Here is a 15253-nt window from a genome sequence, read left to right on the forward strand (position 1 = left end):
CTGTGGTCTAAGCACAGTGCCCTGCCTTACCTCAGATATCACACATGGATCTGCTGTTAGCATCTATCCCTTTGTATTTGACATAGGTGCTTTATCTCCAGAAGTATAAAATGTTCTATGAGTCTTCAGTGAGGCATCTGCCTAGAAAATATATTGGTCACCTGAAAGCCATACAAATGATGTTAACATCCCATATTACCCAGTGGCTCACCGCAAAGCTCCTCTCTGAGAGGGGAGCTTTGGAGCCTGGACCTGTTTCAGTTCCATCCTTTGAGGTGTCTTTCCCTTCCAGAAAAAGGCCCTGCCACTTATTTAATCTGCAGTCAAAGTGATGGCACAGTTTTGACATAGGATAATCTCAGAGCTTCAGTGTTTTGGTTTCTCCTCAGTGAAATCCACAGTAGAAGTTTAAAGACTAAAACCATCATTTTGTTTGACTTGGCACTTCTTCCATGTGGTTCATTTTATGCTGCGTGGGATAATGCAGGTATCGGCGGTGCAGAATGCTGGTGGTTCAGAAGGCAGGCTGAAGTTTTATCCTCTGCTGGCAGAGGAGCCTAAGCCAGGTTTCCAAACTCCATAATTAAACCCTGTCCTTTGGGTTACCGGCCAAACAACAGGAGGAGGAAGTCAGACCAAGAAAAGGAAGCTTAGACTTGTCTGTGGGATGGCTGTTCTGGCTGGGAAGAAAAGTTCAGAGAGGAGCCAGCAGCCAACCTCCCAGCCCAGTAGGATCCACACCAAAGATAATAATATATCCTTTGGCTTTATTGCCTTTGAGTAGATTGCTTCCTCACAGGAGAGTTAGATTTATGCAGAGATAGCTTCTTGGCCTATATGCCTTGACAGGTTTATGGGAGCGAGAGGATGAATATTCTGTCTGTATTGCATTTGCTTAATGTTGAGGTGTGCACATGAGAAAAAGTGGGGACTCTAATGCAGGAGCAGGTGAAGCACCCGTACGCTTACGCACATGTAGAGACAGAGCAAAGTGCTCGTGGCACAGAGACTGTGAGAGGGTGGTAGAGAAAGCTGTTGCCTGGGACAGCGCAGGGAAATTAGGTTGGAGAAATGTCACACTTGAAAGAGAGCACAACGTGGAAGAGAAAGGGAAAATGAGAAGACAATTTTAGACCATACAGAAAGGGGAAAGTATATATGGGAAAGAACAAAAAGAACAAATGCCAGGAAAACAAAGATTTAACTTCCTAGAAAGGAAATATGAAATGGAATATGTGAGCTCCTCTTAGAGAAAGAGAGCACTCAGGCAGAGGGTTATTTACCGCCAGCCGTGACTAGTCGCTCTACATCTGTCTCCATTTTTTTCTCTTGAACAAATTCCCTTTTTGGATACTTTCTTCCTGCTTTGCTTCCCTGTGATTGCCCCTGTAAGTGGTCTTTGGAGGGCAGGCTGTATACTCAGAACATATGTGCAAACTGGCAGGAGAACAGAAGAGGACAAAACCACTCTGTGTGCTATTTAGATTAGGCAGTGGATGCTTCCCCTGTGCCTACTCTTGGGGTCTCCGCTGCATGCAGAATAGAATCTGCACCTATTGTCCATCCAAAGTCCCTTCTCTGCACTTCTATATCCCAGGCCCCTGGGTCTCGGGGCACCCTGACATCTGTCTCATGTGGAGATTTAGTTGGGTGCTTCACACACCAGCAACATGACCTTTCCATTCGTGGCATTTCAGACCCATAATCATGAGCAGAGGACACTCTCCTTATACGTCAGACGTGACAGCCAAAGCAAAATCCAGCATTAATTCCATGTTCCTTGTACTGTACTCCTTGAGTCTCGCATCCATTTACCTGTACTTGAAAGCTCCTGGGGAGCTCTCAGGCCTAAAAAGGCTGCAGTCTGCCAGAAAAGATGAATTTCCTTTCACAACAGGAAGGCTTAGGAAGTAAACCAAAGCAGGCATGTAGTAAATTACTTCTGCTTTTCAAATACCTTTTGCGGTATCATCCTTACCATTACTTTATCTCAGCACTTTCAGTACATAACTCTTGTTAACTGCGAAGAAGGGCAAGAGAGGATAAAGATGATGTTGGTAAGAAAATAAGGCAACACCATACTGGCTTTGAACTCATGCACAAAGCTGGCCTGTGTTCAGTTCTGTGGCAGCTCTGCTTCTAATGGAGGTAAGCCATAATTACAGGTATATGTTTTTTAATTCTATGGAAGAGAAGATTGAGTTAATCAGTATTCCACTTACGCATTTTTTAATGCATTCTTTTGATTCAGTCCAGGAGTAAAGTTCACATTGTGCTCTCTCATGTTGTAGTGTAGCATATGGATGGTGTTTGTCAATTCTGCTTCTATTGTATTTCTACAGCGTAGCATGGAAAAAAATGTTTCAGATTCAAATTCAGAGTATCCTGTTAGTTTCTTTAGAAACTTAGATCTTCCTGGTATTTGCATTTCCACATGTTAGCTTGGTCCCTAGAAGACCATAATCCCAGGAAAGGTACGTGTTTGTACTCCTTGTGCTTCTTGAGATATCTAAAGGGACAATTAGCTCTGCTTCTGTTGTGGTCTTGACCAGCTTACGGCCCTTTACCCATTTGTATAATGGGTGGAGGTCTGTGGTCCTTCTTCTACTGAAAGGCTGATGGGGCTTTTCATACCATGGCCATCCACCTTCCTTTGCCCCAACTCCGCCAAAGCTATGCTGCTGCCGATCACGCTGTGCTCAGCTCTTGTGTGTCTTCACCTTGAAAACCGCAGGAACCAAATGAGCCTTTCGGTGCAGAAACCTTAAGGAATTAGCAATAACACTTGCACTGCATGACTGAAAGACATATTTACAGTTCCAGGGGCTTATGGAGTTGATAATATTATATGAACCTGCAGTAAGCGAGAGAGTTAGACTGCTGGACACGTCTTTGGTAGTAAAGATGCTATTAAAGTCAGCCTCATGATTGCTCACTACACCACTCAGCTAGTGCTGCTCGTTCTCATGTCACCATCTATGGGACTGTCTGAAAATAATTTCTGAGCAATTTCTATGCAGCTGAGGAGCTGAGATCTTATTTTGGAATATTTCCCTTGCAGTGGCAGTGACCTCTAACTCAACGGTACCGTGTCCCTCCCTGTTGGTGGTTATAGAACAACCACATGCAGGCAGCTGGTCCAAACCCTTGTTTTAATAACCCTTGTCTTAAATCTGGCATGGGCTTTCTTTTTAGCAGACTCTCAGCACGCCAAGAAAACCCTTTCTCCATGTTTACTAAGAAACTTTTATTTATGCCTTACACATCAGAAAGGCTCATTCAGGCGTGATCAGATGACCACAAGACTTTGTTTTCAAAGTCTGTTCAGAATTATTTCTTGGAAATATGAGAGAAAGTAGTATAAGGGAGATCCTGGATTGTGTTCTTTATGCATTCTTGATGTCCTACACACAGCTGTTGCCTGGCACTACACCTAGAAGATAAAATATATATAGTATGTCCCAGCATCAGTGATGCAGGGTGCATCTGATCTGTCCTCAGGCAAAAGGTCTATGGGCTCATTGAAAGACTTGACACCACACACTAAGTCATTGCTCAGGGAAGTTTCCAGTGATTGTATTACATTACTGCCAATGATTCAAGGGACTGACTGTAGAAAATATGATGAAAAACATGAGAACCATGTATTATTCAAAATAAGGAATAGAAAAATAGTCTCTTCTTACTGGGAAAACATTCAACTTCAGACCTGGAATATTCAGTATCAAATAATTCTCTGGCGTTACTTTTCAGTGACTTGCTGTAGTGGGCAGTTTTCACTGCATTGTAACCAGACACAGGAATTTCATGATCGTAATTAATTTCCTTCAGCTGAACTCTTTGGATGCTCAAAGACCTATTTAAGAAAGGCAAAACCAAGGAAACTTCTCTCTTCCTTAGACCAGAGGAGGTCTACATCCAGGATCCCTGCCAATTACATTTATGCAGTATTTCCCAGGTGTGACATTGGCTTGCCCTCCAATTCTCAGTGTGTAAAGTCAGGCAGCACACTCACATAGCCATTAAGATTGTACCTGCCTTTGCAGCAGCTTCATTACGTACCTTGACACATCTATCAGCAGGCACCAGTGCCATTTTTTACCTCCATTGAACTTAATATCTCAAGACAGTGGGAACATTTCACAACCAGATAGACCTCCAGCCCACAGCACAGTTTGGCTCTTTGAATGGGAGGTCAGAAGCAGATCATATTTCTCTGGTGGCCAGAACATTTTGGTTTATAGCAGAGAGAATTTCTCCAGGCTAATTTGTGCTGTTCAGTTGAAGAGATGCCATTGACATTCAAGGCCAGGCCGGATGTGGTCCTGGGCAACCTAATCTAGTTGAAGATGTCCCTGCTTATTGCTGGGGGTTGGACTAGATGACTTTTGAAGGTCCCTTCCAACCCAAACTGCTCTATGAGTGGTACAGCAGACACAACCCGTTGCCTCCCAGATTCAGGCAAACTTCCACTGTTCCTTTTCTCTGAAGAGCATCTGAGCTTTGTTAGACTGCTCTCTGTGACTAGGACTCCTCCTCCCATTCATCCCATTTCCCTGTTCCCATTCAGACCCGTGCTTCTTCTCATCTCCAAGACTTTATACAGTTTCCCACATTTCTGCCCACTCTTTCAGAGTCTTCCAACATCCTTGTTCTTTCTGCCAAGCTGAGAAGCAGAGCGTGCTTGGGCCTGTGCTACCTTTCATGCTTCCGTTACTGGTACGTGGAGTTAAACATGGCCCCATGTGCATGCTGCACCCAAAAAAGTTGGCTTCAGGTGAACAGATAGATGCCTGAAGCCAAACGTACAACAGGATCATACTTCAAGGAACTCCAGCAACTGTAAAATACAGAGCTTTCCTTAAGTGTCTTTTTACCTTCATAAACTCCATGTGTTCCTTTATCCCTGCTCTCTGCATTACAGTATCCCATCAAAACACAAGCTGCCCAGTGGTTTACAAGAGCATAAGATTTCTCTTTTCTTCTAAGAGCAATAACACTTATCAACTTCTACTGAAATACCATATCAGCTCCTTGTCACTGGCAGCCTACAGTTCCTGCCGCTAAAAGTTTAATGCATTTACAGGAGCACTTAGGCATCAAGACTTTGATATCACAATCTGTTAGTCACAGGTGCTACATGATAGGTTTGTGTTAGCACATTATAGATCTTTTATCAGATACTGCACAAAATGTGTGTGTTTCTCTGCCAGGCAATCAGAATCAGCCTGCTGCATAGTTGATGAGTTACCAATATACGTTGTTGTTTATTTTAAACAGAACTTTTCCAGGCCTGCACCTTAATGGATAACTTCAACCCTAATTGGGTGAGGCCAGCAAAGATCAAGAACTTATTGTGAGCCAGGAAAAACGCAGCAGGTCAATAGTGGCTCTTTGAGCATTGTCAGTCTTCTGCAATAGCATTCATCAAGTGAAATGATTAACACTACTCATTTGCTATAACAGACATAGTCATTTTGACAGCAAATTACCACTGGATCAATAGCTCAGCTTTTCTTTGGCAATTCACATAGTAGCATGAGACCTGTGACAACATGCCATGCTGCTTCCATTGCTGTCTCAAAATCATGGAAGAAAGTTAAGAGCAGGGGGAAGAACAGCTGATTAAAAAGTCAGATCAGATTGAAATGTCCTGGATGTTTTCACTTCCCTCAAAGGCTCTTTTTTTCCCAGACAGTAGACAACACAACACACTTGGCCCTGAAATGCAGCCTAAACTGTACTTTCCATTTTTAATAAAATTAATAATCCCAAGCAAGTTTTAGAGCACATGCCTCAGCTTTGCTGTAATCCCCTGAGGAAAACATCCCTTCAGTATGGTCCCGGAGAAGTCGGTCAGTCAATGTTGTGGCTCTGCTCCCTGCATCTAATTCCAGATGTCAGGAAATGCATCATTTAAAAACGGGTATGGAGCTGTAGGAGATCTGAGTTAAAAAATGCAGAAACTGTTTCACTTCAGATACCAAAATAAAGCTGTTTTTTCACATCCATACTATTTTCACTGACTTCAATGACCAAGTTAAAAGCAGGTCTTCTGTGTGCTGTGACAGCCATAAGATCACCTGAGCTATTCCTGTCTCCATGCACAATTAGCACCATCTAAATCATTTTTCAGATTGATAGGAAAGATTAGTGCGTGGAAAACTAGTCCCTTACGAAGGTTGGAACAGTGCTTCTCGGTGACAGTGGGATCCCTGTGATGGAATGCTGCATTGGTAGTCCATGGACCTAAGGTTCTTCAGACATCATTGCTGGCTGAGCCATATTCTGCCATCCATTCTGCTGAATATACACTCATAAAGCAAAGACACTGATCTGGTTTGTGCTTCCCTTTGGACACCAAGTGAAAACGATAAGCTTCCTGGCACTGGGACAAAAGCAGACACTTTCTACTTCCTCTCAGAGGTGAGCTCTGAAGGACAGAAGCACCCTCTGAATATGGCTGTGAATGTCTTGCTGATTTGGAGTCTGTCAAACATGAATCTTTGTGAGCTCCAGACAGGTGTCCACCGATGCGGTTATCCTTGAAGATCACCTGATAGTGTGGCATGTGACTGTTTAATTGCAAAATGGGATGAAGCACATTGAAAGTATTGTACCTGTCTTCCAAGAGTTGAACTAGTTTTCTTCTTTGCTTCTGGGACCAATTCAGGATGTTGACTTGGATCTATAAAGTCTTCTATAGATTAGATCTGGGTTAGGAAATGGACTACGTTCCTTTGATGTGCTGTCTTAGCAGTTGAGATCAGCAGACTTGCTTTTTCTAATGTGTTTGGGAAGCAGAAGCAATATTTTATCTCCTGTGGTATGCTGCTGGTACAGAAATGTTCAGGCTTATTAATTCTTCAGGACACAGGAAAAGTCCTCATCACCTGTGTAGGCAGTCATGGGAAAGGACCCACTGCAAAGACTGCACTGAACTCTGCTTTTTGGGGAGGCAGCTGGAAAATATTAGTAGTTTTCAGAGCCAATATACAGTACATACTGAGAGCCAGTAAATGATGCGTATTATTGCAGATTCCTTTGCACGTCTGCATTTTATAAGACAGATAACTAAAATACTCACCTAGCCAGATCAGGCCCCCAAAGAATGCACTTTTCCAAGTAGAGACACAAACCAAAAACCCAGAGCAGAACACGAATTAGCCAAATAGCAGTTGAAACAAATGGCTTTAGGATCACTGAGTGAGGACCGTGACCTCCTTTTGCATCAGTCAAGGCAACTGTGAAACTTTGTGAAAGAACCTCACCACAAAACAGATGCTGGGCTATCTTAGGTAAATAAATTACCAAAAAATAATAATAAAAACCTCCCCTACACATTTTACAAAGCACAGCTGTGTAAATACTGCATGAGACAAGGGAGAGAAGGAGAGATGTAACATACACCCTTTTCTATGCAGAAGTTCTGTTCTCGCCACTGTTTATTAACATTCCCAGTACAAGCATCACTCCACTGCATTGCACACAGTGCAGCTACTGTACTGCGTGCACACGGTTTGATCTTTGCTTTAGAGGAGAAAACAGGCTTAATTTTAAAGGAAACACTTTCACACAAAGTTAAAATGTGCAATGAGAGGTGTTAGGGGATGCAGAGAGGATGATACAGGACCGGGAACAGGAAACAGACCGTGTTACCTCTCCTTTAGCATTTCCTTTCCCACACTGTGTCTGCCACACTGACTCCTGGCTCTTCACTAGATCTTTATTACATTGAGCTGGATACCTACTGCAGTTTTCCCGTTTCTCAGCTGCCAGGCACAGCACATTCCAGCCTACAAAAACTGTGGATCTGCCCACAGAGAATTAAAAATGGCTCTTCTGAGCTAGACTGAAGGCTCGCCTAGTCCAGTGTGCTGCTATCTGTGACAAGAGCTGGTAGCGGACACTTAAGGAAAGCATACAGCAGCAGGACAGGCATCCAGTGATGCTTTTCAGAGCACAGCCACAAGGATTTTGGCAGCAAACAGCTTGGTCTCATGAGCCAGAGGCTCAGTTCACATCTTTGTGTTTGACAGCCTTCAGTGGACTTCTCTTCTTGGAGACACGCTTGGATGTTTTTAACCGCTTCTTTATTTTGCCCTCCACAACATCCCAAGGCAGCGAGTTCCAGTTTTACTCAGTGCTGTGTAAAGAAGATCTTAGGCAGAAGCTCTTCCCTGTGAGGGTGCTGAGGCGCTGGCACAGGGTGCCCAGAGAAGCTGTGGCTGCCCCATCCCTGGCAGTGTTCAAGGCCAGGTTGGACATAGGGGCTTGGAGCAAGCTGCTCTAGTGGAAGGTGTCGCTGCCCATGGCAGGGGTTGGAACTGGATGGGCTTTAAGGTCCCTTCTAGCATAAACCACCAGTGATTCTATGAAGAAACACTTATTTTGCGTGTTGCCTCATCATTTTGCTTGATGCTCCTTAGTGGTTTTATTACTGCCAGAAGCAGTGAATTAAACATTCCCTGGTTACCTTCTTTACTTTCTTTCAAGTTAAGTGCTGCCCCAACGCGTTGACCACAGCAGTCAGTGAGCATAGGAAAGCAGAGAAGTCTGTCTAGCAGCCTGTTAACTCAGGTAACAATTTGGCTGGGTGGCTGCAGAGCCATTCCATACCTCCAGGAATGTCTGTGTGCTGTGATAGAAGCTGTGTTGTTCCCCCAAAGTGGGTAGTCTGTAACCTTGACCCATAACCCCAGAGATTATGGCATGAATCCAGTGTTACCCCCACAGCTGAGCCTGGCTGGAGTGACTGTAATAAGGACGCTGCAGCCTAAATAAGGGATGCTGCTTAAGTATTCTGAATTTCCCTTCGTCTTCCAGCTCAACAAAGCTTAAAGTACAGCAGGGTCTTCATCTAGTGTGCATTCTGGCTAGAGATCTATTCTGATTTCACTGGTATCTTGCTCAGGGGAGCACAGGTAATCCATAGCATCCTCCATCTCTGCTTGCCCAGCCCCTGGTCCGAGTGAGATCATCCTTTCTGCTATTCTCTTACATCAATGGTTGCTGCTATTTTTAGTGTGATGCACGCCAAAAAGCAGAACATAAGAGATCCGATTGCTAAAATTAGCTGGAAAATTATAGGCTGTTTTAGTGGTTTGTGCATAGCCTTCATTTGCCTCGCTGGGATTTGTGTGCAGATCTTCGAAACCCTGAAAACCACCAAAGTGAGATGGTACCTGCAGTCCTCATGTCCAAGTGCTTTTGGAAAGAATGGGACTATTTTATACCAGCAAAGGCTGGAGGCAAGGTGCTAAGTTCCACCTATAGGAGGGAAATACTTAGAGGAAGGATTTACAATCAGTGAGACTTGAGAAATATGAATGTATGGATTATCTTTCTTTGTACCTAGTGGAACATCCCATTTTATTACAGCAGCCCACGTTTGTCTCCAGGAGTATTATCTGTGATGCAGCACACTAATGCACTACCTTGTTCTGAACAGGAGAAAGCGCTTTGGATGTAGTCCAGATTTAACCCTGTCTTAGGGCTTGCCTTTACTATTAGCCAAAATAGCAGCAAATTATAACTAAAGCATCATTCCAATGAACTTGGCCAATCCAAGGTGTGAGGTGCAGCCTTAAGCAAAGGGTAATGGTCATTGCCACTTGTTTCATGACTCCTCTGCCTCACTCTGCCCTTCATCTCTTTTCCATTCCTTAAGTGAAACTGCTCTAACACCTGATCTAAGTGCGCTATGCAAGGAGCTGCTTCTGACTGTCAAAGTTAAGGTTTGACATCTGATGCCAAATTGATTCCTGCGGAGTCCTGTCATCCAGGAGGAATTGCAGATTCTGGCCATTTGGAGATTTTAAAACTTAAAGGATCCCCAAACAGTTGTATTTCTTGTGCAAATCTCTACCTAAATGGGAACTTATAAGTATTAAATAAATTGCTTGCCCTTTTTAGTTTTGTTTAACATTTTTGGTTGAAACATTGTCATCTAAAACCCCAATAATCGGGGGGGGGGGACAGGGTTTTAAAAGAGCAAGGCAGTCTTGCAAACAACATTTCTTCTGTGTCTTGTCAACTAGGGTGCTACTGTGATTTTACAGTGCTATTTCTTTACCCTTGAAGGAGTGTTCTCTTTAATATTATGTGGAAAACCCTGACCAAAACCTGATGCTTAATTCAGAGTAAACAGTGGCAGTGACTGAATAGAAACCCGATGTCAAATATACAACCGCCCTGGGAAAGTCAAAATGCGTTGCTTTCTCCTCTCTTCCAGTTGTTGCCTTCTTAAGTGTATTATTCATAAAATTAGCGATTTAAAAATGCATAGAAACATTATTTTTTATATTCATTGCATCACTCGGAAAAAAAAAATGGTTAAAAATCGATTTGCTGGCCTCTTGGGGAAATGCTGTAATGTTTTTGGCTGTCTCCTACTTTCTGCTGCCAGCTAAAAGTACCATCTGGCTTGTTTAGGGCCTTTTTCCATATCAGGTGCTTCCAAAATTCTCCCCAACCAGAGGATTGTTTCATTGGGTTGCTTTGCCTGCTGAGGCATGTGTCCTGGGCTGGGAATCCTACTGCTTCTGTTCCCTGCCATCTTGCTGACGGTGGTGTGTGTATGTTTGGGCACAGATCTTGCTGCCTCTCTCCCGAGGACATTTGCATCATTGTCAGCTGCACATATTAAATTGATATGCAGGGCTCAGAAACACGTATCCCGTCTTTTGTCCCTTTGTTTGTGCAATTGTTGTGGTTTTAATTCTTCTTTGACACCTGGAATATCACAAAGCTGCTGATAATCTGTTGGCTACTAAGGGAAATGACATTGATAGAAGGATAATGTGTGTCAGACTTATATCTAGATAATTGCCGGCACACCCCAAACCCTTGCAGCTCAGGGAATGAATATCCTAAATCCATTATTAATTTGGAGAGTCATATGTGGCAGTTGGCTGCGGTGTCATCCTCTCGCTGCAAGAGTCACTTGCAAGGGATTTTAAAAGCCGGTTTTGGTTGATTCTGCATTGCTGTGTCGAGTTACGCCTTGTAGGAGTCCATTTGGGTACGTTCTTGCTGCCATTTCGTGGCAGTATGAGGAGCTGTAACAAAATGGGGTTGGTGTCCTAACTCCTCGCTGAAGGAAGCTTCCCGTGTGTCTTCTCCTGCACGGGCATCAAATACCAAGGAGATAAGAAGTGATGCACTATACGTGGTAGCAATTGAGGGAGACAGCTCCTCCTCAGGATCCTTTGTTTTTCAAACTGGCTGGTTTACTTAGAAATAGAAATCTACCCCTCAAAAGGATTTATGAGTGGCTTTGGAGTATTGTAGTTGCTAAGTATAGACTTTAGATGTGATCATTTGGAAAGATGGAGCGTGTTTTGAAATAGGTTCTGCCCTAAGCTGTCTTGTCCTATTTCCAAACTGATCTGTGCCATACACTCCTGACTTTTCCTGTCCATCCATTAAAAAGTGAATTATGAAGAGTGCTGAGTCTCTGAAACAGATAGTAGTTTAACCTTGTTAGTAAATACCAGGTAGCTGGTATATACTGCTAGAATGTTACATCACAGCCTTTCTCTTCTATATAGCCTTATGAAATTATCTTGTTACTATATAAACTGCCTTCGCTGTGTACATTCTTCCAGAGGTTTATTGTTCTTTCTACGTTGGCACAGTAGCATGACTCTGAAGAGGCAGCTCACAATGTGGTGAATTTTAAAGGCTTGGGAGATGGCCATATCTGGTTTTCAGCAAAGGAATGAAAACTCTCCTTATATTTTCCTTTTTTGTTGTTGTTTCCTAAGGTATCAAAAGTTTCAAGAGATGTGCTGAAATGCGAAGGAACTAATAACTAAAGACTGGATGGGAAGTAGTGCCTCAGAGTGCTGACTTTGCTTCTTTGCTTGTTACCCCCAAAAGCTCAGTATTTGAAGTACAAGTTAATACTTAAACCAAATAAACCTGGTTTGTGAAGCAGCGAGCTACTTGAGCTCTATCACACATTATTCATTTAGTTTTGTGTGAGTGCAATAAAAATTTTACAAGCTGTAATCTTGTTCTTTTAATAGAGAGAAAACTATGCAGAATATGTTGCTTAGAGTATTAGATAAGCTGCAGTGTGTTAATCAAATATTTTCATGATATGAGGGCAGTTGAGAAAACAGTACAATTTTTGCTAATGGCACTGGTAAGTAAACGGATCTATCATTACATTGTCATGAAAAGTGACATTGAGCAGAAACACCCTGCCAATCCCTAGAAGATAAGTATTTAATGTAATTAGACAGACACTGTCTCCTTTGTTGAACGTAGCATTAATCACCCAGAGAAGTCCAACTTTATATGAAATGGCTTTTTTCTGATATGTCTTTGTATTAGCAACCTTCTGACGTGGTTTTGTCGTGATGATCTATTTGAAGAAGTGACTGCTGTAGCTCTACAGTTTTCCTCATGACATATCTTGCTGTTCTGTGTTCCATAATCTTATTTTATTATTATTTAGCAATGTTACATTATATAGCTGTGACTTGTTTCTGAGTCTAGAAACCCACAAGCATTTGGAACTGAACCTCTTTGAAACAGTTAATAATGCATTCAACTTCTGAGACATTAAAGCAACGCAAATCGCTGCCATTATGTTCGCCAATTCTTCCTATGTGGTGTTAGCACAGGTTCATTGGAACAGCATAAGCAAAATGTTTCTTGCCTCAAATGCTAGTTCATAGAATCACACAAAAAATAGAAAGAACTTGTATGAAAATCTCATTGTTAAATTGATGAAAAATGTTGCCCCCTTCCAGAACTCATTGGCACTACAGACTCCTCTTTTTTTTTTCCCCTCTCCTCTGTTGCTTGTAATTTGTACTGTGAAATGCTGTCTGGTTATGAACTGGTATCAATTTAAATCAGCGCACAGCTGTGTCTTCCCACCTTCTCAGTGGTGCAGAGGGCTTTGAAGGGAAAGAATAGGGTTTAGTCAACGATGACAGCGGACTTCACCGGCTAACAGGTGGAGGTCAAGTCGGTTTATTTGTTGGGATGAACAGAGTGCAGAGATGAAAAATCTTTGCCATAATAAGGTTTAGGAGGAAAATGCTGACTAGTCTAAGCTTTGATTCCAGCTGACAGATCCTTTGCTAGTGTTCATTACTTGATTTCACAGTTCAGGCAATTTTAAGAGGCTTAAAATGATATTTCTGCTCTCCTCCCTAAAAATTTTCGATCACTTTCTAATTTTTTTTTTTGCTTTAAGTAAAGTTTACAGGGACTCCCTAATAGCCACTCCTGCCTTTAAAAGTCAATATGCCATCAAAACCAGAAGCTTTGATTTTAGACCCTTATTTTTACCGATTCTTTTTGTAAATGAAGTAAAAAGAATTCACACCAATTTGGTTAGAAAATTACAATGTTAGAAAAACAAAACTCCCCTGAAAAGTGGATGGTAAAAGAAAAGCACAGTGCTTAAGAAGTCACTGTTCCAGTCTGGGCATACGAGGTTTTATGTGCCTGGTAGTGTTAATGAAGCTACGCCAGCCCAGTGTGCTCAGTTTCAATCACCAAGTGCCGGTGAGCCATGCTCCATCCTGAAAGGGAGTCACAGCAAGACCCCAGCTAATCAGAGCAGAACGTCCTGACATTGTGTGCCTGTGCTGGGACTGCCGTGACCTGTCGGCATCGTTGCAGATCAAATGCAGCATCACAAAGGGATTTCAGAGCTGTGAGTGTGCGAGTCCCTCCTAGGTTAGAATCCTGCCCTTCCCCTGTGCCAGCTGCTGGGAGGGGAAGGCAGGCATTTCTCCTTTCCCACCCTTTTTCTTCCACCACCACCACCTGCTTCCTACCTGCTGGAGTGGGCAGAATAGGATTATCTTTAGCCATTTGCTAAAATCATCCCCCTCAGACTTTCTATTACTTCTGCATTCATTCTTTGCAGGAAGAGGAAACTCACTGGTCAAACCCTTGGACACCAGAATAGTTGCATGCAGTTTCCCAGGGAGCCAGATAGCTCTAAAGCTTCCCAGTGAGTGACAGTTTCTCTCTTCTATTCTTCTGAAACATGTGTTTTACACATATACTGAAAAATGTTAATATCAATTTACAGCCAGATTCTTGCTTTTTGAAAAACAAACAAAAATATATATATATCAAATCTCCTAAAGTATTTACACTTAGAGCACCTCAGCACACATAGCACTTTTTTAACGCAGGAAAAAGTGTTGGATGCTCTTATACACATAACATCATTGGGCTTGAAAGCTGTTAGCTCCTTCCGAGTTAGTGGCAAGAGCAGTGGACTTGCCAGCACCAAACTGTGAAACCTTTTCTGTGTGACTGGTAGAGATCTCATGGGGGTAGAATTCCAAAAAAGGGGAGGAGGGGGGTGTGAATCTGTGCATTTGGATTCAAGTACCTTCAATACCATGCTATCAACTTTGTCCTAGAAGCCCTTGAATCACAAATCATTGGAGGCTGGGAGAGTATTTTGGAGAATTACCACTGTATGCTTTCCCTGGTCTTTTTAGTTTTTTTCTAGGCATCCCTTAGTTGCCACTGTCAGAGAGAGGATACTGGACTAGGTGGATCCCTGTAATCTGATTTGGCATGGCTATTTTCCTGTGTTCCTAAGCTCATGAGATCAAGTTATGTAGGATTATTTCATAATGCCAGAGCAGCCGTTTCTGAGGTTCGACAAAGCTATCTAGCAAAGTGTCTAATAAAAGAAAAATCCTGTCCCATACTGTAGCTTTCTTGGTCCAGTGAAGCAGCATCCTCATGCATACAAATCTTATCGAGTTGCTTCTGATAGCTCCCTCTGTCCCTTCGTTTTCATAAGCTAAAGTGCCATTTTCCTTTTTACAGCTTAATTGAACCTAAATGCACCCGTTTGCTGCAATGTGGTGTTTTGGTAATTTTACTATTTGCTCGTAACTTTTCCCTTAAGCAAACTGAAAGCTTCCCCCTTATCACTTCACTGGGCCAAGATTTCACACAGTATCCTGCTTGCTACAAAATATGATAGTGTTCTCTCTCACCTTGTTTCTTTTTTCTTCTTTTACTTTCTTTTTATAAAATCAGGATATCTAAGAAACCCCGAACACCGCGGAGCACTACATGGTGGGTGTGCTTATTCAAACAATGCCAATGCTCTTGTTCTCGGTGCATAGACATTTCGTGTTGGTTGGGGGGGATGTACCAGGTGTCCCTCTCGTGTGGGTTCTCTGGTTTCTAGCGAGGAGAGGACTCACGCCGAGCACTTTGCCAGAGTGACAGCACTGGAGGGAGCGCTGAC

At 42.7% G+C, this 15253-nt stretch overlaps 1 protein-coding gene across 12 annotated transcripts in view; it reads left to right on the top strand.

The window, feature by feature from the left end:
- The window catches only part of NFIA (nuclear factor I A), a 254009-nt gene that overhangs the window by 177557 nt on the left and 61199 nt on the right, over positions 1-15253 (top strand). For 5 of the 12 annotated variants that reach the window (XM_061469629.1, XM_061469628.1, XM_061469633.1 and 2 more), the window contains 2 exons: positions 13898-13984; positions 15040-15078. The exons of 5 other annotated variants lie outside the window; for them this stretch is intronic. In XM_061469629.1, coding sequence (XP_061325613.1) covers positions 13898-13984; positions 15040-15078 — 126 coding nt within the window. The remainder of the gene's footprint in view (positions 1-13897; positions 13985-15039; positions 15079-15253) is intronic. 2 more of the 12 variants (XM_061469635.1, XM_061469631.1) reach the window with 1 other exon arrangement.

The sequence above is a fragment of the Pezoporus flaviventris genome, unplaced genomic scaffold (genome assembly GCF_033815535.1).
Source record: "Pezoporus flaviventris isolate CSIRO_AGI_PZ_B2104156 unplaced genomic scaffold, CSIRO_AGI_Pfla_v1 ptg000059l, whole genome shotgun sequence".
Taxonomy (NCBI): domain Eukaryota; kingdom Metazoa; phylum Chordata; class Aves; order Psittaciformes; family Psittacidae; genus Pezoporus; species Pezoporus flaviventris.